We start from the raw sequence: 25,323 nt of genomic DNA, 5'->3' as shown, positions 1-25,323 counted from the left end.
CCAATGTTTTCTGCCTTTTTTAACTTAAAATATGTTCAGTAAAGATTAATGACAAAGAATTACAACAGTTTGGTCAAAATAAGATAATACTTTGAAATATATATGCCTTTGCTCTCTGTATCAGCAACTGTAACTGAACAAAAAGCAAACTGAAATGATAAAGGTATACTGTCTTGTGTATGAACATTCTTTCATAGCCAACAATCACATTATGCGCCAGAGATGTAATATTACAGTTAAGATGTGCAATGGGGCTGTTACAACAAAATAATATAATTATCTTTATAACTAGTCAGATTTTCTTTCCTTCAAAGCCCCATGCAATTGCATCATTTACATCTGACATATTACCAAATTAATTCTGGGTGTTCCAAGAGACAAATTATTCGCCATTGTGCTTGTGTTGAAAATAAATTACTGATATGGCATATTGATAAGTAAAGCCATTTTATTATTTGACAGTAATTTCTATCAGTTCTGTTGCAGCCACTAGTTAAGTGTGTAGCGCCCATGTGAATGCAAAATGACAGTACGTTCGGAAATGGTACGGCAGGGCGGGGTGGTTGTGGGGGGGTATATTTTTACAAGCTGTTCCCCACCCCACCTACCATCTAGTCCTCCCTTCTATCACTCCCTGATAACCATCTGCTTCTCAATATCACCAACCAGGTAGCTGTGAGCTGGCATCCTACCAACTCTTTAAAATATATGTTTAAAGTGGCCAAGTGCAAAATCCTAACTGATGGCACTAAATTTTGGTATTGCCGATTTTAACCTTGCCTGGTGTTTAACCTTGCCGATTTTAACCTTGCCGAGTGTAAACTAGCAGGTTTTCAAATAAAATGGGTGTGGTGACCTAACAGTTGTAGTCTTACATCCTTCCTGCCTTAAAGCAGATGCTTTTCTGCCGAGTGGAAATCTGCAGAAAAGCAGAGTGAGGAAGGTCCTACTCATAGAGTTTAGGCTCATTAATGTTGTGCTGATAACAACCTGATGATAAGACAGGAGCAGGGCTAGAAGTGTTGTATATTAAATTAAATATATGTAATTTTATTTAGTTCTTTATGAGCCAGAAAGACCATAAGCATTCCTCTCAGCCCCAAATGGATACCTTGGCCTGGATTTTAGCCCGGGGGCTAAATGTATGGAGTTTGCATGTTCGCCCGGGGGCTAAATGTATGGAGTTTGCATGTTCGCCCAGGGGCTAAATATATGGAGTCTGCATGTTCGCCCGGGGGCTAAATGTATGGAGTTTGCATGTTCGCCCGGGGGCTAAATGTATGGAGTTTGCATGTTCGCCCGGGGGCTAAATGTATGGAGTTTGCATGTTCGCCCAGGGGCTAAATATATGGAGTCTGCATGTTCTCCCCGTGTCTGCATGGGTTTCCTCCGGGTGCTCCAGTTTCCTTCCACAGTTCAAAGATGTGCATGTTGGGTGGATTAGCCATGATCAATGTGCAGGGTTATGGTTATAGGGTGGGCGAGTGGGCCAAGGTAGAGTTTTCATTTGGAGGGTCGATCACAGACTTGATGGGCTGAATGGTCTCCTTCTGCACTGTAAAGATTCTATGTATTCTAAGGTGTGTTCTGCACAGCGTTGGGGGAGATTATGGGTGGGTGCCGATTTAAGGACCAGATTCCTTAAAGTATTGCAGTTTATAATTGAGGCCTTGGAAGCCCAGTCAACATGAGTTAAATATACTACGACTGTTAAAATGTATGCAACATTACACCATCTAAATAACCAATCCCTCTGCAATGCACCTGCGAGTGGATTGGTTGCCCACTTTTTGTTCTGCTGTCATTAAACCAGAGGTGGGCATGTTCAAGATGGGATGATGTCCTGTTTCAGATTTCTTGAATTTTAACCTCAGACAAATTGGCCCAAGCCACCTATTTAGGGTGTTAAGACCCAGCTGCTCAGGCCTACCCTATCCTGGGAGATATAGGGCGCGATTCTCCGCTCCCATGCCAGGTGGGAGAATAGTGGGAGGTCCGCTCCCATACCTCCCGCTATTCTCCCACCCCCCCCCCCAAAAATGCGTGTCGCGTTGTGCGACACGCCGCTCGGAGAATCGCGGGCGATTCTCCAACCCCGATGGGCCGAGCAGCCTGCCGTTCGTGACCTTTTAACGACGGCGGCAACCACACCTGGTCGCTGCCGTCGTGGAAATGGCGAGATATGCCCGTTTGGGGCTTGTGGGGGGAGTACAGGGCTCTGAGCACCACGACTGTGCTCGGGAGGGGACAGGCCCGCGATCGGTGCCCACTGATCGTCGGGCCAGCGTCTCAACGGGACGCACTATTTCCGCTCCGCCGCCCCGCAAGATCAAGCCGCCACGTCTTGCGGGGCGGCTGAGGGGAAGACGGCAACCGCGCATGCGCGGTTGGAGCCGTCCAACCTGCGCATGCGCGGCTGACGTCATTAGGCGCGTCAGCAGCGTCATTTTCGGCGCGCCGGGCCTTGACGCCAGCAACAAGGCCCGGCGGCCGAGTCTCCCGACACGGCCCTCCTATCCCCCCCGGGGAGGGGAGAATAGGGGGCCGGGAGAGGCTTCCGACGCCGTTGTGAACCTCTCCAGGTTTCACGACGGCGTCGGGCCACTGGAAGAATTTCCATAATTCCTCGGCTTCATTTGTAATTTAACATTACATGTTAGCCTTATCACCCGGGGCTTAAACTGACAACTTCTGGATTGAGTTAAAGTCAGGGTTCATGTTTTACAATAAGTATTGCAAAAATAATTGTCATAAAAATAAAATGGATCCCTTAGCATGTTACAGATATATTGAAGATTTAGATTTAGATTTAGAACAGTACAGCACAGAACAGGCCCTTCGGCCCTCGATGTTGTGCCGAGCAATGATCACCCCACTCAAACTCACGTATCCACCCTATACCCGTAACCCAACAACTCCCCCTTAACCTTACTTTTTAGGACACTACGGGCAATTTAGCATGGCCAATCCACCTAACCCGCACATCTTTGGACTGTGGGAGGAAACCGGAGCACCCGGAAGAAACCCACGCACACACGGGGAGGACGTGCAGACTCCGCACAGACAGTGACCCAGCCGGGAACCGAACCTGGGACCCTGGAGTGTGAAGCATTGATGCTAACCACTATGCTATCGTATCAGGCATTTGAATAATTAAATAAATTGTGGCAGCATGGTTTTCCTTCAGATTAGACAAATTATTTGCTAGAGTCGTTATAAATGTGTGCTAGAAAGTGCATTTGTTTCATCCTTCAACGTACATTTTAGCAGTCCAGCCTCAATGCTTTTGATTAATAGTATATATTAGTAGTGGATCTGAATACAAGTTAATATTTTGACTGTCTCACGAATGATTCTTGCAATAAGAAGCACACAGTGTTTCTTCTCTGTTAATTGTTTCCCAGGTTAAAGTCCAATAGGTTTGTTTCAAATCACTAGCTTTCGGAGCACTGCTCCTTTGAAGGAGCAGTGCTCCGAAAGCTAGTGATTTGAAGCAAACCTGTTGGACTGGAACCTGGTGTTGTAAAACTTCTTACTGTGCTCACTCCAGTCCAACGCCGGCATCTCCACATCATAATTATTTTCCAGTCACTTTTCCTTTTTATGCCCCAACCTGTCTGCTGAAGCTATTTTCACTAAGAGTGTTCTTAGGCTTCTAGTGGCGGCTATTAGGTGAACAGTCACTCACGCAGTGGCTCTCGCCTGGGGATTTGTTTTTTGGCCCTTTCTGCCCAGTTAATGAGTGTTTTTTGGGAAGAAATTGGTGTAGCATATTAGAATAAGTTCCCCTCGTTTCAATGGTGTCTGGTGGGTACAATGCAAGGCAGAAGTCGGGCAAGGGATCCTCGTTGGATTCAGAAAATGACGGAGGCCTCTGTGGTGTCGTTGCCCCTCAGCGTACGACCGAGAAGTTGATGGATTTCTTAGCAGGTGAATTTAAGAAGCAGCGAAAGGCAGTCGCTGAGGATCTGGCAAAGGTGATTGAAGGGGCCATGGGATCGGACTGTCTCTGGATGCGGAGATGGCATTGTTGGCGGAGGAGCGGAAGTTGTTAAAGGTCAAGGTTGATGATTTGGAGAATCTCTCCAGATGGCAGAATTGAAGAACTGTTGGGCTACCGGAGGGCATGTGATGCGACCATCAATTCGCACGAAACAAGGAGTAGAAGTAAATTGTGGCTTTAATCAACTAGAATAGTGCCTGCCTGCGACTGCTCTGCTGCTGAGAGCCTCCTACAGAGGTACTGCTCTTTATACCTCCCCTCAAGGGGTGGAGCCAGGGGCGGAGCCCACAAAGGCACCAATATGATACATCATAGGTAATACCTTACAATGGTCCATAGGTGAAGCCCTCATGGGCAACAGCGTGGTACAGTGACATACATGGTGAATGGTTAATGCAATATGTTCACCACATTCATCCCCTGTTAAAAAAATGAAGTCCGGCAGGGGTGAAGGGTTCACAAGTTCAGCCTGTCCGGCGTCTGGATTGTGCACAGTGATCGCCGAAGCTCTGGTTTTGCAGCTGGCCCGGGTGTCGAACTCATCCGTGCGGGCATGGGTAGTGAAGTTGCTGGTGCGGGCACAGACGTGGACTTCGGGAGCGTGTCTTCTGGAGTTTCATTCCTGTGGGTCGGTGAAGGGGGAATGGGGGGGCGGGGGGGGGGGGGGCGGATGCCATGTAAGGGTTAGCGTAGGTTGGGCGGGGTAAGTTGGGGTGGCGGTGGTAGTGGAACCTGCTGGCGCTAGGTCCCTGAGGGAAACCGTCTCCTGTCGGCCGTCGGGGTGTTCTACGTTTGCGTACTGGAGGTTTGTGTGAAGGAGCTGGACCTTCTCGACCAGGGGGCCAGACTTTATGGCTCCTGAAGTGTTTGCGGAGTAGGATGGGCCCCGGTGTCTTCAGCCAGGACGGAAGCGAGGCCCCGGAGGTGGATTTCCTGGGGAAAACAAACAGGCGGTCATGAGGGGTCTCATTTGTGGCCGTGCAAAGGAGGGACCTAATGGAGTGGAGTGCATTGGGGAGGACCTCCTGCCAGTGAGAAACTGGGTGATACCTAGACCGTAGGGCCAGGAGGACGGTCTTCCAGACCGTCACGTTCTCCCTCTCCACCTGCCCGTTTCCCCAGGGATTATAACTGGTAGTCCTGCCCGAGGTGATGCCCTTACTGCAGGTACTGACGCAATTCGTCGCTCATGAACGATGAGCCCCGGTCACTGTTAACATACGTGGGGAAACCAAACAGGGTGAAGACACTATGCAGGGCTTTAATGACGGTGGCCGCGGTCATGTGGGGGCAGGGGATTGCAAAGGGGGAGCGGGAGAACTCATCAACGACGTTGAGAAATACGTGTTGCGGTTGGTGGAGGGGAGGGGCCCTTTGAAATCGATACTGAGGCGCTCAAAGGGCCGGGATGCCTTTACCAGGTGGGCCTTATCTGGACAATAGAAGTGCGGCTTGCACTCCACGCAGATCGGGCAGTCCCTGATCATGGCTCTGACCTCCTCAGTGGAATAGGGCAGGTTGCGGGCCTTGATGTGGAGAAGCCGGGTGACCCTTGGGTGGCAGAGGTCAGCGTGGATAGCCCGGAGTCGGTCCTCTTGAGTGCTGGCGCATGTGCCACGGGACAGGGCATCTGGTGGCTCGTTGAGCTTCCCAGGGCGATATGCTATATCGTAATTATAGGTGGAGAGTTTGGTCCTCCACCTCAAGATCTTATCGTTCTTGATTTTGCCTCGCTGCCTATTATCGAACATGAAAGCTACCGATCGTTGGTCGGTGACGAGGGTAAACCTTCTACCAGCGAGGTAGTGCCTCCAGTGCCGCACGGCTTCCACGATGGCTTGGGCTTCTTTTTTCAACCGAGGAGTGTTGAATTTCAGAGGCGGTGAGGGTGCGTGAAAAACATGCGACTGGCTTGCCTGCCTGCCCGATTGAGGGTAGAGGCGAGGGCGACCTCTGATGCGTCGCTCTCCACCTGGAAGGGGACAGACTCGTCCACCACGAATTACGGCTTTGGCGATGTCCGCCTTGATGCAGCTGAAGGCCCTCGGCCGCCAGTGGGAAGGTGGTGGCCTTGATTAGTGGGCGGGGCTTTGTCCACATAGTTGGGGACCCATTGTGCGTAATAGGAAAAGAACCCGAGGCACATTTTCAGGGCCTTGGGGCAGTGGGGAAGGGGGAGTTGCAGGAGGGGGCGCATACGGTCAGGGTTGGGTCCTAGAACCCCGTTTTTCTCGACGTAGCCGAGGATGGCTAGCCTGGTTGTGCTTAAAACGCATTTCTCCTTGTTGTAAGTGAGGTTAAGGGTTTGGGCGGTTTGCAGAAATTTCTGAAGGTTGGCATCGTGGTCCTGCTGATCATGGCCGCAGATGGTGACGTTGTCCAAGTGTGAAGAGTGGGGGAGGGCCGACTGTTAGTGTCGCGAGGCTACATACGGTGAGTGGTGGTAGGTGCCCGCCGAATTTCAGAGTTAGGCTCTTGAGGTTACACTGGAAATCCTGTTCCAACAGGAGAGGAGCGCAGAGGTCAGGGAGCACATATATCTTATAATCGGCGTACTCGGCGCCCTGTATTGCTAGGGTTGTGGTAGTGCACCCCCGGATACACACTGAGTGCGCCCCAGAGCGAGGGAGATGGTTTGGTGTGCCCGGAAGATTGGGAGCGAGCAGCGTCTTACCATGTCTGGGTGAATAAAGCTCTCCGTGCTCCCGGAGTCGAACAGGCAAGGTGTTTTGTTTTACCCGGACGGTCATCATGGAGCTCCGGAGGTGTTTGGGTCGCAACTGGTCCAGGGTGACCGCGCTGAGTAGCGGGTAGCCGGCATGGTCAGAGGTGCTGGGGTGGTCACAAAATGGCTGCCCCCGTCGGTCGCTCGTGTCGGGCTGCGTTGCAGATGGCGGCCAAGATAGCAGCCCCCGTCGGTCGCACGTGTTGGGCGGCGAGGAAGATTGCGTCCAAGATGGCGGCCCCTATGAGTCGCACGTGGCAGGCCGCATGGGCGAGGATGGCCAAGATGGAGGACCCCGTGAGTCGCACACATTGTGCGGGCTTGAAGATGGCTGCCCCCACGGACAGCCCGAGGCCAATGACGCGTCCGGAAGCGGAGCCGGCGGCAAGCTGCTACACTGCGGGAGTTGCGGGCCTGTGAGTCTGAGGGTCGGGCCTGCGATTTTGAGGATTTGGACCTGGCCAGGCAAACTTTGGCGAAGAAAAATGTCCTTTTTTCCCCGCAAACGTGCAGTTCGCGTTCCGGGCCGGGCAGCGCTGCTTGGGGTGCTGATGCTGGCCGCAGAAATAGCAGGGTAGCCCCCCCGTGTTGGGCAGCCCCGCCTGGGGTACTCTTTGGTTGGGGGCCCACGAGGGGGTCGTATGATCTGATGGGAACGCATTGAGGCTTTGGAATACTACTTCTAGGGAGGAGGCTAGCTTTACCGTCTCTTCCAGGTCGAGGGCATCTTTCTCGAGCAGGCGCTGTCTCACATAGTTGGACCTGACTCCAGCCACGTAGGCATCCCGGACTGCGAGGTCCATATGTTGAGTGGCCGTAATGGCCTGGTAGTTGCAACTTCACGCAAGGATTTTGAGGTTGCGTAGGTACTCCTCCAGCGATTCCCCGGGGCGTTGGCGGTGAGTAGTGAGGAGATGCCGCGCGTACACCTTGTTCACTGGCCTTACATATAGATGCTTCAGCATCACGAGGGCGTCTGCGTAACTGGAGGCTTCCTCGAGTTGTACAGAGATTCGATGGCTCACCCAGGCATGGAGGAGGCTCAGCTTCTGATCGTCGGAGACGGAAGGAGAGGAGGAGTCTGTGAGGTAGGTCTCGAAACAGCGGAGCCATTGCGAAAAAAATCACTTTCGCCTCCGCGGCTTGCGGGTCGAGTTCCAGTTGGTCAGGTTTGAGGGCCGATTCCATTGTGGTGTTGTAGTCGATTAAATTGATGCGATCATCAATTCACACGAAACAAGGAGTAGAAGTAAACTGTGGCTTTAATCGACTAAAACAGTGCCTGCCTGCGACTGATCTGCTGCTGAGAGCCACCTACAGGGCAGTGCTCTTTATACCTCCCCTCAAGGGGCGGAGCCCACAAAGGCACCAATATGATACATCACAGGTAATACCTTACAATGGTCCATAGGTGGTACAGTTACATATATGGTGAATGGTTACTGCAATACGTTCACCACAGCATGCAAGGTACAAACAACACGGAAAACATCTTTAAGATATTTGGAAAGTTGGTGGGGGAGGGGATCTTTCCGATCCCTCCAGAGATGGACCGGACTCATCGATCGTTGAGGGAGAGCCACCATGGGTGATCATAGTAAGGTTCCATAGGTACCCGGACAAAGAGAGGGTTTTGATATGGGCGAAAGACCATCGAGATGGTAGTTGGGAGGGCCATGCCAGCAGAACATACCAAGACATTGGAGCAGAGCTGGCAAGAAGGCATGTGGCATTTAATAAGGCCAAGGCTGTGTTCTATTAGAGCAATGTGGGATTTGGAATGGTGTACCCGGCTCATCTTCGGGTCACCTACAGGGACAGAGACTATTATTTTGATGTGCTGGAGGAGGCAAATTACTTTGTTGATAGACATGGACTGGGGGGAACTGAAGTGCTTGAGGGCTCTGCTGTTTGTTTATTGTTACGTTCTTCAGTATTTGTGTTTTGTTATATGGGATTATTGTAAAGTGGGGGAGGATGTGGTGTTATTATGGGACTTTGTGGTGGGGGTTGTATCTGGGTGAAGTTGGGGATTGTTTATGATATTTTTGGAAATTTTTGGGGGAGAGAATTTGGATGTGGTTCTCTTTTGTTTTCTCTGTTATTCCTAGTGCATGGTATTAAATTTGGGTATGGGTATTGTTGATTCAATGTTTGATGGACTTTGATGTTTACCCTGGTTGGGGGTTGCCCTGCTAGCAGTATTGTTAGTTAACTGGAGCACAGAGGGGGAGATGGTTACCTGAGGGGGGGGGGGGGGGGGGGGGGGTTCCTTTGTTCATCAAGGTAACGAGCGTAGGTTTTTTGTTTTTGTTCCTTTTGGGGTGGGGGAAGGGTTTTTTTTGGCTCTCAATGGGTTGTTTGTCTGCTGTCCGGGGGTGGGATGGGGATGCTGAGAGGGGGAGGAGGTGGGGTTGTTTGCTGACGGTGATGGTTCCTTTGTTTTTTAACTGGTTGACGGGGTGATGGTGGCCATCTTGGGTGGGCCTGGAGTGGCATTAGTTGGGACCCTGCCGAATTGCCTCACAAAGGGGTATATGGCAGATCCCTGGGAGGGGGGGGGGGGGGGTGTCTAAAGCTCCCTGTCTGGTTTGTTACATGGAATGTGAGTGGGGCTGAATGGCCCAGTTAAAAGGTCCCAGGTGTTTGCCCACCTGAGAAGTTTGAAGGCTGATGTAGGTTTTTTTGATAGGAGACCCACTTGACAGTCTGAGATAAAACACGACTGTGGAAAGGATGGGTGGGGCAAGTGTATCACTTGAGTTTGGATGTTAGGTCACGGTGGGCCGTGGTGCTGATAAACAAGAGGGTGGCCTTTTCTGCGATCAACATTTCGGCAGACTCAGGAAGGAGGTATGTTATTGTTAGTGGGGTGTTAGTGTGGACGCCAATGGTTTTGGTCAAAGTGTAAGTACCAAATTAGGTGACACGGATTTCATTAAGACGGTGCTGGCTTCTGTTGCAGATTTCGACTGACAGCAGTTAATTATGGGGGGCGGACTTCAATCGTGTTCTGATCCTTGACTGGATAGGTTGTGTCCCAAGTCCTTCACTACATTAGGGGTGGCAAAGGAGTTATCATAGAATTTACAGTGCAGAAGGAGGCCATTCAGCCCATCGGGTCTGCACCAGCTCTTGGAAAGAGCACCCTACTTAAGCCAACACCTCCATCCTATCCCCGTAACCCAGCAACCCCATCTAACCTAAGGGCAATTTAGCATGGCCAATTGCACATCTTTGGACTGAGAGAGGAAACCGGAGCACCTGGAGGAAACCCACGCAGACACGGGGAGAACGTGCAGACTCCGCATAGACAGTAACCCAAGCAGGAATCGAACCTGGGACCCTGGTGCTTTGAAGCCATAGTGCTAACCACTATGCTACCGAGTTTTTCGTGTAATGGATGAAATGGGAGGCAGACCCATGGCGATTTAGGTATCCAAGCGATAAGGAGTTTTCTTTCTTTTCCCACATTCATTGGGTCTACTCCCGGATTGATTTCTTGGTGGTGTGTAGGTGAGCGGGGCAGGGTACTCAGCGATCGTGTGATTGGATCATGCTGCACGTTATGCGGACCTGTTTTTGGAGCTGGGGTGCCCTCAGCGACCCCCACGGAGGCTGAACACAGCATTGCCTGCTGATAAAGGATTTTGAAAGTGGGTATCCTCTACAATTGGGGAGTATGTGGAGGTTAACAAGAACGAGGTAGTTTTGCCTTCCAAACTCTGGGAAACACTGATGGTGGTTGTTAGGGGTGAGATAATTTCATACAAGGCGCATAGGGATAAATCTGGGAAGGTGGAGAGTTAGAAGCTGGTGGATTCCATCTTTGAGGTGGATCGCCAGTAGCTGATTGCCCCAACACCGGAGCTTTTGGCAGAGAGAAAGAAATTGCAGATGGATTTCATTTATTGTCAATGGGGAAGGCGGTGAGCCAGCTGCGTCGGTTGTGGGGGACATCTTATGAGTATGGGGAGAAGGCCAGTCGTCTGTTAGCTCATCAGCTGAAGTGGCAGGCTGCTTCCGGGAGGTAGTTCAGATTAGGAACTCGGGTGGCGGGTTGGGTTCTGCCCTAGAGAAGGTTTTAAAAAAAATAAATTTGGAGTACCCAATTATCTTTTTTTCCAATTAAGGGGCAATTTAGCATGCCCAATCCACCTACCCTGCACATCTTTTCTGTTGTGCGGGTGAGACCCACGCAGACATGGGGAGAATGTGCAAACTCCACACGGACAGTGACGCGGGGCCAAAATCGAACCCGGGTCCTCAGCACCATTGGCAGCAGTGCTAACCACTGCTGCCCTAGAGAAGGTTAATGAGGTGTTTGAGGCATTCTACCGTGAGCTGTACAAGTCTGAGCCTACAAATGCTGGCTTGGTAATTTACAATTTTGGGTTGATCTTCCCAGAGGTGGTGCAGGAAAGAAGGCTGGAGGTGTTGATTGGACAGGAAGAGATCATGAATTGTATTTGTTTAATGCAGGTGGGCAAGGCACCGGACCGGGATCTCTATAGAACTTTATAAACAGTTTGCTGCTCTGTTGGTTCCACTCTGTGGCGTATGTTCAATGATTCTCTATCCCGGGAGTGTTGCCGGCCATGCTGGCGCAGGCATCTATTTCTTTCATTCTGAAAAGGGATAAGGATTCCACGGAATGTAGGTCGTATCAACTGATTTCTCTGCTAAATGCTGATGCTAAGTTGCTGATGTTGGCAACTCGTTTGGACCCTGCCTGCCGGGGATGATTTTGGAGGCGCAGACAGGATTTGTCAAGGGCAACAGTTGTCAGCCAACATTAGGAGATTGTTGAATGTGGTGTTGTTGCCCTCCGAATGACTGAGCCAGAGGTGATTATTTTGATGGACATGGGGAAAGCATTCGACAGGGTTGAGTGGGGGTATCTTTGAGATTTTGGAGCACTTTGGCTCCAAACTTTATATCTTGGATTAGCTTTTGTATAGGACCCCCACTGCGAGTGTCCATACTACTATCCTGAGCTTGTGGTACTTTCAACTGTACAGAGGTACAAGGCAGGGGTGCCCTTTATCTCCATTATTGTTTGCCTTAGTGATGGAGCCGCTAGACATTGCGTTGAGGTATTCTATCTGTTGGAGGGGGAATAAAGTATGGAGGGTGGGAACATAGTTTCCTTATATTCAGATCATTTACTGCTATACATCACGGACTCACTCTCCAAAATGTGTGGGGGGGGGATAATGGAGGTGCTCAGGGACTTTGGCTCTTTTTCAGAGTATAAGTTACCTGGACAAGAGCAAATTTGTTCCGGTGAACCCCCAAGGAGGGGAGCGGATTGGGAAGGTTACCCTGCCGTCAAGCCAAGACTCGTTTCCAGTATCTGGGAATTCGGGTGGCCCATGATTGGGCCTCGTCCATAAACTGAATTTAGCCAGTCTGGTGGATGGGATGAAGGCTGATTTGAAGAGGTAGGATGCTCTTCCTCTGACATTGGCAGAAAGAGTATAGATTCTGAAGATGAATATTCTCCCTAGGTTTCTGTTCCAGTGTCCCCTGTAATTCTTTCTAAGGCCTTCTTTGGTAGGGTCATTAAGTTAATGTCTACTTTTGTGTGGGCAGCTAAGACCCCTTGGGTTCGCAGGGCATTTCTGAAAAGAGATAGACAATGGGAGTGGGTGCTGTAATCTGCTGTGTTATTACTGGGCGGCAAACATTGAAAAGGTGCGGGAGTGGTTTAAGGAGTCGGATTCTATATAGGGCGGATGGAGGAGGCTTTGTGCATAGGAACGGGTCTGAGGGCCCTTGTTACTGCCCCATTCCCATTCTCTCCAGTGAAATTTTCATTGAGCCCCGTGGTAATAGCCTCTTTGAGGATTTGGAATCAATTTAGGCAGCATTTTAAATTAAGCTTTATGTCATTGTTGCCGCCGATTTGTAGAAACCATAGGTTTGTGCCGTCTGGTTTAGACTCAACGTTCAGGGCATGGGAGGGGTTGGAGAGGTTTAGGGATTTGTTTCAAGAGGGCAGGTTTGCTGGTCTAGATGAGATTGTGGAGAAGTTCCAGCTCCCGCGAGAGAATGTATTTAGGAACTTTCAGGTGCGTGATTTTATACGTAAGGAACTTCCTTAGTTTTACCTAGTGCCGGCGCCCTTGCTTATGGATCGGGTTCTGCATTTGGATGAGCGAGGGAAGGGAAGGATCGCAGACATTTATGGGCAGCTGTTGGCGATGGAGCAGGCATCACTGGAATAACTAAAAAAGAAGTGGGATGACGAGCCGGGTTCCATCTCTGGAGTGGGTGTGTGGAGTGAGGCACTTCATAGGGTTAACTGCACGCCCTCGTGTGCAAGGTTAAGTCTGATACAGTAGTTCAAGGTGGTGTACAGGGCGCACCTGACCAGGGCATGTATGAGTGGGCTCTTCTTGTGGGTGAAGGGCAGGTGGGAATGGTGCTCTAGGAGGTTGGTGATCTACACGCACATGTTCTGATCCTGCCCAAGCTTGTTAATTTTTTGGGTCTCCTTTTTGAAACAATGTCAGGGATTCTGGGTGTTAAGCTGGAGCATATGCCTGTCGGCCATTTTTGATGTGTTGGACTCACTGGTGCTGCAAATGGGGACGAAGGCAGATGTCTTGGCCTTCATCTCGCTAATAGCCTGGAGGTGAGTGCTGTTTGGGTGGAGGTCTCCGGTGCCATGTACCTGGTGGCATTCCTGTACCGGGAGAAGATCAAGGATGCGATAAGGGGGTCGGTACCTGGGTTTTACTCAAGGTGGCGGCCGTTCATTGCCTTTTTCAGGGAGCTGGTTGCCGTCAGCTGTTGGTTGGGGGGGTGGGTGGGAATTGGTTAGTTTATTAGGATCTTCCTGGTTGGGGGGGCGTGGTTGGAGGGACGTAATATTGGTATTATATTGGGTTGGGATGGGTTGTGTTATGTTGGGGTTATTCTTGTAATATTGTAACATTTTATTTGAATAAAAATATAAAAAAAGAGAAGAGTGCTCTTAAAGAGTGTTCTGGTATTTTCATTTTGCTAACAGCTATTTTTTTTTCATAAAACAGCAAAAGCTTCTTTTAGTTTCAAGCTATATTTTACCTATTTAAATATCATTCACAATCAACCAATGTCTTTGTAGCAATCGTCTGGCATGACCAGTATTAAAATGTTATCAAATGTAAAGATCTGCTTCCATCATTTCGAAAAAATATTCTGCAGTGTTATTTGTCAGTAATAAAGAGACAAAAAATATTATTTGCTCAGTGAGAAAGAAACATGTTACTTTCAAAACTTAAGGTATCAAACCACAGGTTGAACACAGGTTAAAGCCATTACAGTGTGCTACTGTATTAGGACATACGGACATGTACAGAAAACACAGTGCAATAATTCAGGCATAACATTTCTGACTGACATTAGTTTAGCTCATTAGAAAAGTGTCTATCCTATCATTGCTATAAATAAAACTTACTGATTAAAACAACTAAAAGATTTGCTTTTAGTATCCTCTCATTAATTCATGATTCAGATGATTTCTCAGTACACCACTTAAACAATGACATTAATCAAAGTGCAAATGAAATATGTCAAATCTTATATATTAGCAAGTTCAGTATCTGTACAGTGACAGGAACTTAACAATCTAGAGGAAAATCTCCATGTGCACCAGGTGTAAAAGAACTGTAAACCTGTTTTTTTTAAAGATCAGCTTTACAGCTCTGTTACACATAATTCAGAAAGGAACTTTTCCAATATGATGAGAATTAATGACCATACACCAGGAATCTCCAGAATAAACTATCAGATGGCTCCATAGGAAAATCTCCAAATGTTGGTAATTTAAATTCTGACCACTGAGCAGTCATCAATTTTGAAAAAGTGGAATATATGTTGTATTACTTATCTTGTGATGGACAAGAACTTAGACAAACAAACACTTAACATTAATAGTGGAGTCAGCAAAGTTTAGAAGGGCAACAATAAATAATTATTCCCCTGAAAACCCTTTAAACTTTTGTAGTAGTCTTGGGTCCTCCAAAATACACAAATATATTATTCAAATAACCCATAAAAATAGAATTCTGACAAGAAAAATACAGTTTATCCATTTGTAATGACTATTTGGCAAGTATCAATATAAGATAAACCAGTGAGAGACTAATGCTGTGCATTCCGATTCCTGGTCATTAAATCCTCCCCATTCTTTCAAAACGCAGATTTAACAAAAATATATTAAACTAACAGATTTATGCAAATCTCAACTTAATATCTTCTTATTACAAATAAATACAGCCTAAGTAAAATAGCTTCTGCCCCTTTTTTAAAGAACGTATACCTAATCAGGATAGAATGAAATGATGTCCTGGAATTTCCTCCATGGGCACAATTGGGAAGTTGTGCTCTAAATATATTTGACAACACATCTGTATGGCTGAGGTGAAGCTGCACCTAAATCTCTTGAGTAAACTAAGAAACATAAGCCCTAATGTACAATTTCCTATGCATCAGTGCAGTTAACAATGTAATTGATTTGTCACTCAATCAGAGCTCACGGGTAGAATCTTCTGTTTAAGTTCGGTGGCGGGGGTGGAAGTGATTCCCGCTGGGGCGGTGATCCTGCATTGCTCAGCCTATTAATTCTACATCCATGCGGAGCATGAAAAATGTCGTGGTGTGACAGGCAGGAAGTCTCTGCTGTAACCATATGGGATCAAAGTTCCGGGCACCATATTTAAAGGGCACCTGGACAGCCTGCTCCATCCCTTCCATCTATGCCTGGCCACTGCTCCACACTTTCCGGCTAACTCTTCTTCATTTCATTGGCCATCCTCCACGCAACTTGCTCTGCCATCACCCAGTCTCAAGCATGGGCTGTTTTTTACAGACACTCCCCAAAGAGAACTATGCAGCGGTAACTCACCGTTAATCAGGGAAGAAGTCAACCTCGCCAAATGCATGCCACTTATGTACAGTCGTAACAGTGAACATTCTAATTTCTCGCTGATGGGGAACTTAATTCCAGCAAGATGGCCTTTTAATGAGTAAGCATGACTTGCAAATGCATGGAAAAGGACTGCCTGCCATTGTTCATTAGGAAACTCAACCCACCTTTAACCTGCCATTAAAGTCCTGAGAACTTTGTTCCTAAAGTTAATCCTGATATCGGAAAACTGATTTCTGGCCTCACGTCAAATTAACTCCCCCTCCAGTCAGGTTTCCTACTGCTTGTTGCTGGTGGGACTGGAACACTCTGTCCCATGGGTCCTCAAGATGGTTGGGTATTAAAAACGTGAGGAAAATGTTTTCACAAGTTAGGCCTGAGACTACAAGGCAATCCGCATTTATTTCACTGTTACACTAACTTGAGAATAATTAATTTAAATGGTTCTGTATGGAGTCTGAATTATTTTTAAAATTTTCTTCCCAGCAGAGGAACAGCCAGAAAGGGGCCATCCTTCAAGTTTGTTTTTAAGATCTATGATTTCTGTCAGCAGGGCAGAGAGCTTACTTCACTACTGGTCATTGTTAGTCCATTGATTAGACCTGGATTCATGTGGCCTTGGGTGCCTGTGCAAATGAGAATCCGGGTACAATGTAATTAATTACCCCATTTCTGAAAAAGAACAATTTGAAGAAACTCGTGTTCAGGTGCTGGGGTATGTCTATTTTGCGAGAGGGATTCATTTGGGTGCCAAATTTTAGCAATATTTTATGGTGTTTAATTCATTTGCACCCAGATTTTCTGTGCACTTGGGCATAAAGCAGGAGGAAACTCCAGGTCACTGTACTTGTTATTTCTGTTTACCAGTTGCAACTTTGCAACAAGACTTTATAAAGCTCCTCCAGGCATCATGCTGTGAAGGAATAAAACTGCATCAGAATAACTTTTCTGTAATTGGTTAATTTTATGAAATCTTGGCGTATTTCCAACTATTTACAAAGAATTATATCTTACAGGCTCGAAGCACCTCTGTTTCACATTGGTTTCTAATTCATGCATGTATATTCTGTCCTCCTTTTGTGCAAATCCTAAAATATTCCAGTGTAGTGAACTTGTGGTAGAATAAAATGATTCTAGTCTTTTCAGAGGAAAGGTGAAAACATCTCCAAATGTTACAGTGCTTGGGCTCCACATGGAACCCTGAGTTTTGTCCCACTGCTCTCAAATCCCTTGTCTGCAGCAAAGCAGTCTCTGATGTTTTGAGTCAAACAGCGGCTGATTAAAAGATTCATCATGCCATGCAAAAATATCATAGGCACATGAATTATGCCATTTTATTAAATTAATAACAGGCATCATCCAACTAGCAGTTTTAGAGAACCAGAAAAAATGATTTTACTTTATCCATGTTCACATGCTGGTTTCGCATGAGGATGAATAACCTCCTTCCCCTGGAGTTACGTGAATTTCCGGTGTAAACATGTGATTTTCCATTTTGTATCCAGCTTGGTTATCGTCTTTTTTGCCATCTCCTACTGCACCATATGTGCAGTTTTGACTGGTATATTTTGGAGAAACAGCAACCACAACAGGCACATCTTTGATGTGGTTTGCATCCTGGCTGTGTTTGTCATGCCCCCCACTGCAGTTGTCCTCCTGCTGGATAATATGTTCTTCCACCATCAACTCTTCATCTTCACCGCTGTCTGTTTCAATGCAACCGTTCCCCCTTTGTGTTTGGAAAGCAAAAAGTCTCTGCTTAGGCAATAGTTGTGGTGATCCTTTACTGGATGTCTTCTGGAGAGCTGGTATATCAGTACTCTGGGATAGGTTCTCATCTCGAGAAGAATTCTCCTTGAGCAGAATAGTGCTGATGTGATTCGGTGTAGAAAATGAAAAGTCTGTCACTATTACTGGCAATGGTCTGGCAGTACTTGGTGGTGTCGGAGGAGTGCCACTTTTAATTTCCATAAAATTAACTTTAAGTGATCTAGATTTCAAAGGATTCCTACCTTTTAGTGAGCTCTTGGGGCTTTCCATTGTGCTGTCTAAGTTGGAGCACCCTGGCTGCTCTATGGCAAAACTGAAAGTTTCATTCACATTGAGTTCGCAAGCTCCATCTTGGAACGTGTTCTTTTCTCTGGTAATGAAAGGCTGATGCTCATTTAGGGGATCAGGTCTAGCAAGCCATCTCAGGTGCACTTGCTCGGCTATTTTTGAAGGGTGTGGAAACCTTTCAGCTTCAGTAAAGTCAGCTGTACAACTAGCAAAGCTGTCAATGCTAGATATACTCCGCATGTCCAATATTGGTTCTGTGGGAGCAGTGAGCAATGGGTCGGTTGATGAAGGAACCTCTTCCATTTCCAGTTCTTCTTCATGTATAGGTGATTTAATAGACTGTTCTATCTTGCCACTATTAATATTTGGTTGAGACTGTGTCTTTGTCATTTGATTATATATTTCTTCCAGCTTCTGAGCATTCAGATGCTGTGGGCTAGGGATGGGGTTATTTAACCGCTCATTTGAGTTATGCCTACTTAGCTCCTGGTATTTAGACTCAATGGACTTATTGGAGCTTGTTTCTGACATTCTCCACCTCCAGTTGCTTGGTGAAAGGTGATTGTCCAGGGGATTTTCTTGTTTAATTGCATTATCCTTCCCTTTCTCAACCACAATATCCATAAGTTCCATGCTGCGAGCAAATGCATCTTTCAAGTTCATTGAGACAATACTTCCATTTCTTTTAGCTCTTTCAAGAGCTTCTCTTCTCTTAATTGCTTTCTCTTGCCTTTTCTGTTCTTTGTAGAATTCTGAGAAGTTGTTTACAATGATTGGTATTGGCAGAGCTATCACTAGCACTCCAGCAATGCAACAAAGACCTCCAACTATTTTCCCTAATAGTGTTTTGGGATAAATGTCCCCATATCCAACTGTTGTCATAGTGATGGTAGCCCACCAAAAAGATGCAGGAATGCTGGTAAACTTTGTTGCATCTTCGTCCTTTTCAGCAAAAAATACCAAGCTCGAAAATATCATAATGCCCATAGCTAAAAACAATATTAGCAAGCCTAATTCATTATAGCTTCGCCGGAGAGTAAAACCCAATGACTGCAGTCCTGTTGAATGTCGGGCCAGTTTAAGAATTCTCAGAATCCTCATAATACGAAATATTTGAACAACTCGTCTAACATTCTGGAATTGGAGCACACTCTTGTTTGATTCAGTTAGAAAAATTGTGATATAATATGGCAAGATAGCCAAAAGATCAATTACATTTAGTGGACCTTTAAAAAACTTCCACTTATTGGGCGATGATAAGAAGCGCAAAAGATACTCCATTGTGAACCATGCAATACACACTGCTTCAACATGGGCAAGTTGTGGATTGTCGTTGGTTTGTCCAAACGCATCTTTGTCCTGAAGTTCAGGAAGGGTATTGAGAGACAAGGCAATAGTTGACAACACGATGAATAAGATGGATATGATGGCCAGAATCTGCAAAATACAACAAAACACAAAAAAATTATTTAGTCTTTTGAATATCTGACAAGGAGTGTTGTTGAATGATTGCAGCATTTAAAATGTTTTACAGAGGAAAGTAAAACAATGAAAGGAGAAAATTTGGTTTTCAAGAAAATGAAAAACAGTTTTAACATTTAAAAAAAAATTACGTATATAAATTGATGCGAGTTCACAGTGGTTTTGTTGTAGTTTATTAATATATAACAGAGTGATTTTAGAAACGATACTTCTGGCTTGTAGCAGCATATATTAAAAAGTCACAAGTGTTATCTCCAGAACTTTCTGTCAGTTATTGAACAAACGTCGAACAATGTATGGAAAATGAGAACCAGCATTCCTCGCCAGAAGTACACACTTGCAAAATGGGCTCTAACATTTTCACTTTTAAATAAATAAACCATTGTTATTAAATTAAATCCATTGTCATTGACTTAAAATAGTATTTCCAGAAAATCCTCCTGATAGGAAGTGCCCACGCTAAGAATTACAGCATTTTTCGGGAGGCTGTTACTTTTAACACTTTAACAGCACTAAATAGATAAAATAATAAGAAATTATCAACTATATTGTGCACTTAATGGCAGAATATACCTTATTTTGCTTTCAATGCAAATGGATACATTTATCTCAAGTGACTTCAGAGGTCAGGAATGTGATAGTGTGTCAATGCTTTAAATCAGATTGGTTCCTATTCCCAGAACATTGGCCGGAATTCTCCGGTTATTAGGATTACATTTTTCCAGTCGGCAGCGCAGCCCCACCCACAAGTTTCCGGCCGCTGTTGGGTGGTTTCAATGGGAAATCCCATTGACAAGCGACGGAAAGATTGAATCCTGCTGCCAGTGAACGTCGCCCTGCCGAGAATTACGTGGCTTACATTATGCATAAGGTGCACAATGCACACCAATGCAGGCAGAAAGCACAAAGGGATAGATGTTTGCAGGCAAGTTGGGCACTAGGCTCAAGAAGCCACTGAAATCCATGCAAATGGGTTAGCTGCCCATAATATAGCTGAAGTTCCTGGACAGTGTATCTATGTAGAGCCAGTTTAAGTACATGGGAATGGAAGGGGACACTGCCATTCAATACGTGCATCCGCACTTTGCTTACTTATCCTTACTTTGTGTATCTGCTGCTCATCTTAGATCCCTGGCCATTTTCTCTCTCTATCCTTGTAAAATGTCTAATGAACAGGAAGGCAGCAGCATTTCCGGTACACCAGTAAATGATGTAATGACTAATGTGCTTTATGCAGTCCGAAATATGCAGTTCGGTATATAGTGTATCATCAGAATTATAGCAACTGTGTTTGGCTGGTCTTGTGGTGCCTGAATCCCAGTATTAATCCCCAAGTATAATTTTCTAGCCTTGGGGAAACTTCCCTGCTGAGACGTGCATGTCTGCATTTCAGATGTATGTTGCACCAATAAAGGTTGAAAGCTTATGTATTGTATGCACATATATTTCCGATATATGCCACTGGCAGGTAAAGATCCAGCTGCTAGTACAAAACAACTCTCCATTTTCACATTGCCCTCCATTAGTGGAATTTAGTGGTGGTGACATGGGTCCCGCACACTGGTTGGAAGACTGGTGGGGGCCCCGCATCACACTTCCATGAGAGGCCCGTTGCTGTTTTGAGGTAATCACTTACCTGGACAGCATTGGGTCTCCCACAGAATTGAGACCTCAGATGGGTGGAAATCCCACCCCCAAGAGCTGTTGGTGAACTAGACACCAGCAGCTCTTCAGTAACAGCACCGCCACAATGGGCGGTGGCTACTGCCAATATTGTGCTGCGTTCGACTCAAGATGGATTCTTTGGAGTTAGTCGTTGAGATGATTTGGGGATCCCAGGGAGGAGGGTCTGGGTAGGGCATGGGGAGGGGGTAGCTTCCTGGGGTCTCTCCTCTTCCTGATGTTGGCTTCATCAATCAAGCACAAAATACGTTTGAACAAGTGATGACCCCCTAGAAGATCACAGGGAAAGCCATCAGACGAAACCCCTTTCTGCTGATGATTAAATACCAGCAGTGGGGAATGAGAGGGGCTCAATAGGCCTCCGGCGAGGAAGACCACCCTCCACTGTTCCCACTTCAGATTTAATCAGAGGGAGGGGGAAAGGAGGTGGGATCTCCTCCCCATCCATCCCGTCCTGCCAAACGGACAATCACTTGAACTTGCCTGTGCGGGAGAGGGTTTGAGGGTGGGATGGCATTAAATTTTGCCCCATGTATTAGTGTAGCCACCGAAGTTGGCTATTTCCCTGAATACAAAATGGAGGAACGCAAAGCATATAGGATAAAATGGACAATGTTTGCAGTGCCAGCAGGCTGCACCAAGCAGGTGTGGATTCTGTCTGCTGAGAAAGCAGAAAGCACCGAAACGAACATTCCGCATACTAATGAGGCAATCACCGGGATAATTAGCATGTTAATGGAACGATTCCAGATACAATGGACACAAATGGGGAAGCAACTGCAACATCGTAAAGGATACCAGACACTCAGGCACCAACAGGGTTCGAAAACAAAGAGCCTGAGAGCCCGCCCAGTAGCTAAGGAACAGCCTCAGTATTGGGGGGATTCAAACATATCGATTGGGAAGAGACCCAATCGATTCCAAGTAGGTAAGGGAGTCCACCCAAAGGGGCGCAGATTCCTGGGATCTATAAAAGACAGGTCCCACACATTGTTCAGTCTTCTCGTCCAGCCCTCCTCTCTCTTTGACCAGCACTCCTCCGTGGACCAGCACCTTGACCAGCTTTTGCCAAGAAGACCCTGAAGGAGAGGTTTGGTTCGGACAGCAGCCGCCAGCAAGTAAGTGTCTCACAACGATCGCTACCAGAGATAGACACTCCTGACCCCTTTTAACTTATACCAACCTGAAGTCTGCAGACCAGAGCAGAGCAAGAGGCCTTGTTCCCTGACCCGGCAGTTCCTTCGAGATAAGTAATAGTTTATTTAGCGGTAGGAATAGCTTAATCCTTTTAGCGTGTGCATGGGTAGTTATTATAATTGTATTATTATAAACTCAGTTGTTTGAACTTACTAATTGGTGTATGGTTTTATTGCTTTGAACTTCACCTTGAACTTGTGGCGGTATCTTAACGATACCTGGCGACTCCAGAGCTAAGTAAAGAAACAGAGCCAAATTGAGTGTTAAGCACACTCACCCAGAATGACCAACAATTAGCTACTGGCACTAATGATATACAGATAACACCATCAACTTGTCATTAATGTATAATTTCCCTAATATTAAATAAGTAATTATTTTATGATTAACAGTTCAAATATGGACATGGCATTATGGTAGAAGAATGAATACATTCAATTAAATGGCAATGTTTGTAATTTTTTTCCTTATGTAATAGTTAATGACGCTCTATTTAAAATTCAGCATCTTAAAAATGATTGAAATAGAAATAAAAATGTTAGTCTGTTGTGTGAAACCAGTGAGGAGCCAACAACTGTCAGACATTGTATTTATGACTTTTGACTTTACCATTTTATCCTGGGTGTAAACTACAGACACTAAAACATGGTTATGTTTCATATTCTAAGATGTTAAATGCATGTTAAAGTTAATTTGATACACTTTTGAAATCCGTAAGTTAAACAGATTTATTGATACTCCCAAAGGAATTGTAACCATGGAGGCTTCTGGTTATTTCTGATGATTGTTGTAGATCTGATACAATAAAACACAGATTGATTAGCTTCAAGCAATCTGCAAGAATAGAAGTTTGTCATTTTACTTTTATTTTTCACTACCACTTAACCCAATGCTTCTCTCCTCTTTATTTCTGATTCTGTATCGGATTTGGCAATTAATTTATCTGCGCTGACATACACTTCTCAGTCATTGTGCTATCGGTTTCCCAATTCTATCGGGTTGGTTAAGGAGATATACGGTTGCTTAACCTATTCAACCAAATTCCTTAAGTTTCCTTCACTGTGATCTTTTAAAAAAAAATTAGATTACCCAATTATTTTTTCCAATTAAGGGGCAATTTAGCATAGCCAATCCACCTACTCTGCACATTTTTGGGTTGCGGGGGCGAAACCCACGCAGACACGGCCTTCGCTGTGATCTTAACAGCAACTTACCAAGCAAAAGTTTTAAAAGCCTAAACATGTAAGGGTAAGCCTAATGGTAGGCATTATTAAATACATTTTACAGCAAATTAGGGCACCACTGGGCTTTAGCAAACTAACATGAGCATTTATAACTTGACTGTGATTATGATTGGGGAAATTGAAGGCGATATTCACACACATATATACTGCATTGATTTAACTATTAAAAACACCATTGTAGAATTAGGTCAGAGATTATATTCTGAATAACATTTTACATTATATTCTGAATAACATTTTACTCCATGTTTTAGACTCTTTCAAGAGGTAGTTAACCACCAGTAACATTTCAGGACGATAGACCAGAAAAAGAAGCTAATTTAAACATTGGACGTCATTCAATAGAATAGTGTGGTAGCGAGTGGGAATTATCGCGAGCTTCCCGATGCTCAGCCCAGGGAGACTGGCAACGCAACTCAATGTTAATTGATCCACTTGATGAGGCCTCACGGCCTTCTCACTGCAAATGAAAGCTTGTCAGGTGATTCGCCAGGACCGCTCTCGCCAGCTCCCCGCTAACAAGGTCGAGCAGCACTTAAGCTGCACTTGCTCAGCCAAAACCAGCCAGCTTGCAATAATGGCACCAAGGAGACCGGCCCCAAGATTCCGGGATTTTGACCTAGGGAGGCTCTTGGACGCAGTGGAGGACATGAGGGATGTCCTGTTGTTCCGCCGAGGGTCTTAGCCAGTGCTGCCTGCGATGAGGTGGCGGCAGCCGTCAGCTTGGGGAGTGTGACCTGGAGGACTGGCCTTCAGTACCGTATAAAGGTACTGATTGCCATACTGACTGACCCATCCCTCCCACTGACCACATGTCCATTCTCCTGCAGGTCCTCTAGCCGACTGAGTCGGCCCATCCCGGGCGGCCCTATCTCCTGACTTTTTACTGAAACAATCTCTGACCTCCATGTGAGATTTACATTCTCTCAGAACTTGGAGACTTCCCAAAGTGAATTTACATAAGTCCCTTAAGGCCGGAAGAAAAATAAACGGTCATTGCATTAGACTAAGCTGAATGTGATGGCAGTTCCCAAAAGTAAAGATCAAGAATGCTAAGTTACTCTGCCACCCTTGCCGCTCTCCATTACTAGTTTTAAAGAGATACAAATGATGAGACTGCCTCTTTTAAGGATATTTTGATGTAATCTTGAAGTTCCGTCAAATATTAACTTTACAATAAAAAATAAATGCCATGGCAACTGATGAAATGTACTCTACTTCAGTATCAAACATTCAAAAGCTTTTACAGTATTTTCTTGTAGCACACCAGTGCAAAATTGCTTTATCGCTTCCTGCCTGCTCTACTATTCCATCAATTGCTGTGTTTTTATGCCTCTGAGTGGTCAAACAGTATTGTAACACAATCAATGCAGCGACAGAAGCTTCACTCAGTTCATAGAAATGCAGACTTCGAACGTAGACAAACACTGGCTTCTTCAAGCATCTGATTTTGGACACAGATTTTTAGGCCATAAGCTTAAATCATTCTTGATAGCTTTATAAGTCTTAAAAATGTCCTCGACAACATGAGGAGGCAAATTTCAGCATTTCCTTTAGGCACTAAAGAATCTCCGAGAGCAAAGTGGGAGTTGTCTCTTTAGCCCAAAGTGTCGACTTGGTAAAGGAGTGTGCAACTGTGAGCTAGGAATGGCTGTCTCAAAGTGGGTGAGTGGAGGCTGCGTACACCATTTCCATGAAACTTGCTTCTAAACAGTGCTTGAGCACTAAATCTGCAGGTCTCCAGTTTAAATTATGGTAATCACACATTTACCCCAAGATTATGAGTTAAAATCAGACTTTCAAAGCAGTAAGTTTTATTCACGAAATATCCAGTTTGCCTGCCTTTTCACATCAGTCTCCCAACTAACCCCTTGATTTATGAGATAATCAAAATAATCAAGAAGGGAATGTTGAGCTTGGGTATATGAAGAAGTTCAATTCACACAGGTAGGGACAACAAAGAACAAAGAAAAGTACAACACATGAACAGGCCCTTCGGCCCTCCAAGCCTGTG

At 45.8% G+C, this 25,323-nt stretch overlaps 1 protein-coding gene across 2 annotated transcripts in view; it reads right to left on the bottom strand.

Annotated features, from left to right (window-relative positions):
- The window catches only part of LOC119972610 (potassium voltage-gated channel subfamily B member 2-like), a 479,239-nt gene that overhangs the window by 7,526 nt on the left and 446,390 nt on the right, over positions 1–25,323 (bottom strand). The window contains exon 2 of one of the 2 annotated variants that reach the window (XR_005462115.1): positions 16,660–19,140. Coding sequence is in view for 1 of the 2 variants with exons in the window: in XM_038809599.1 (XP_038665527.1) it covers positions 17,056–19,140 (2,085 nt within the window). In the remaining variant the exon portion in view is untranslated. Of the gene's footprint in view, positions 1–13,958; positions 19,141–25,323 lie in introns of those variants that run through there. The other variant, XM_038809599.1, reaches the window with a different exon arrangement.

The sequence above is a fragment of the Scyliorhinus canicula genome, chromosome 10 (genome assembly GCF_902713615.1).
Source record: "Scyliorhinus canicula chromosome 10, sScyCan1.1, whole genome shotgun sequence".
Classification (NCBI taxonomy): domain Eukaryota; kingdom Metazoa; phylum Chordata; class Chondrichthyes; order Carcharhiniformes; family Scyliorhinidae; genus Scyliorhinus; species Scyliorhinus canicula.
Note: the sequence above shows the minus strand (reverse complement) of the source record. Positions and strands in the feature narration are given on the sequence as shown.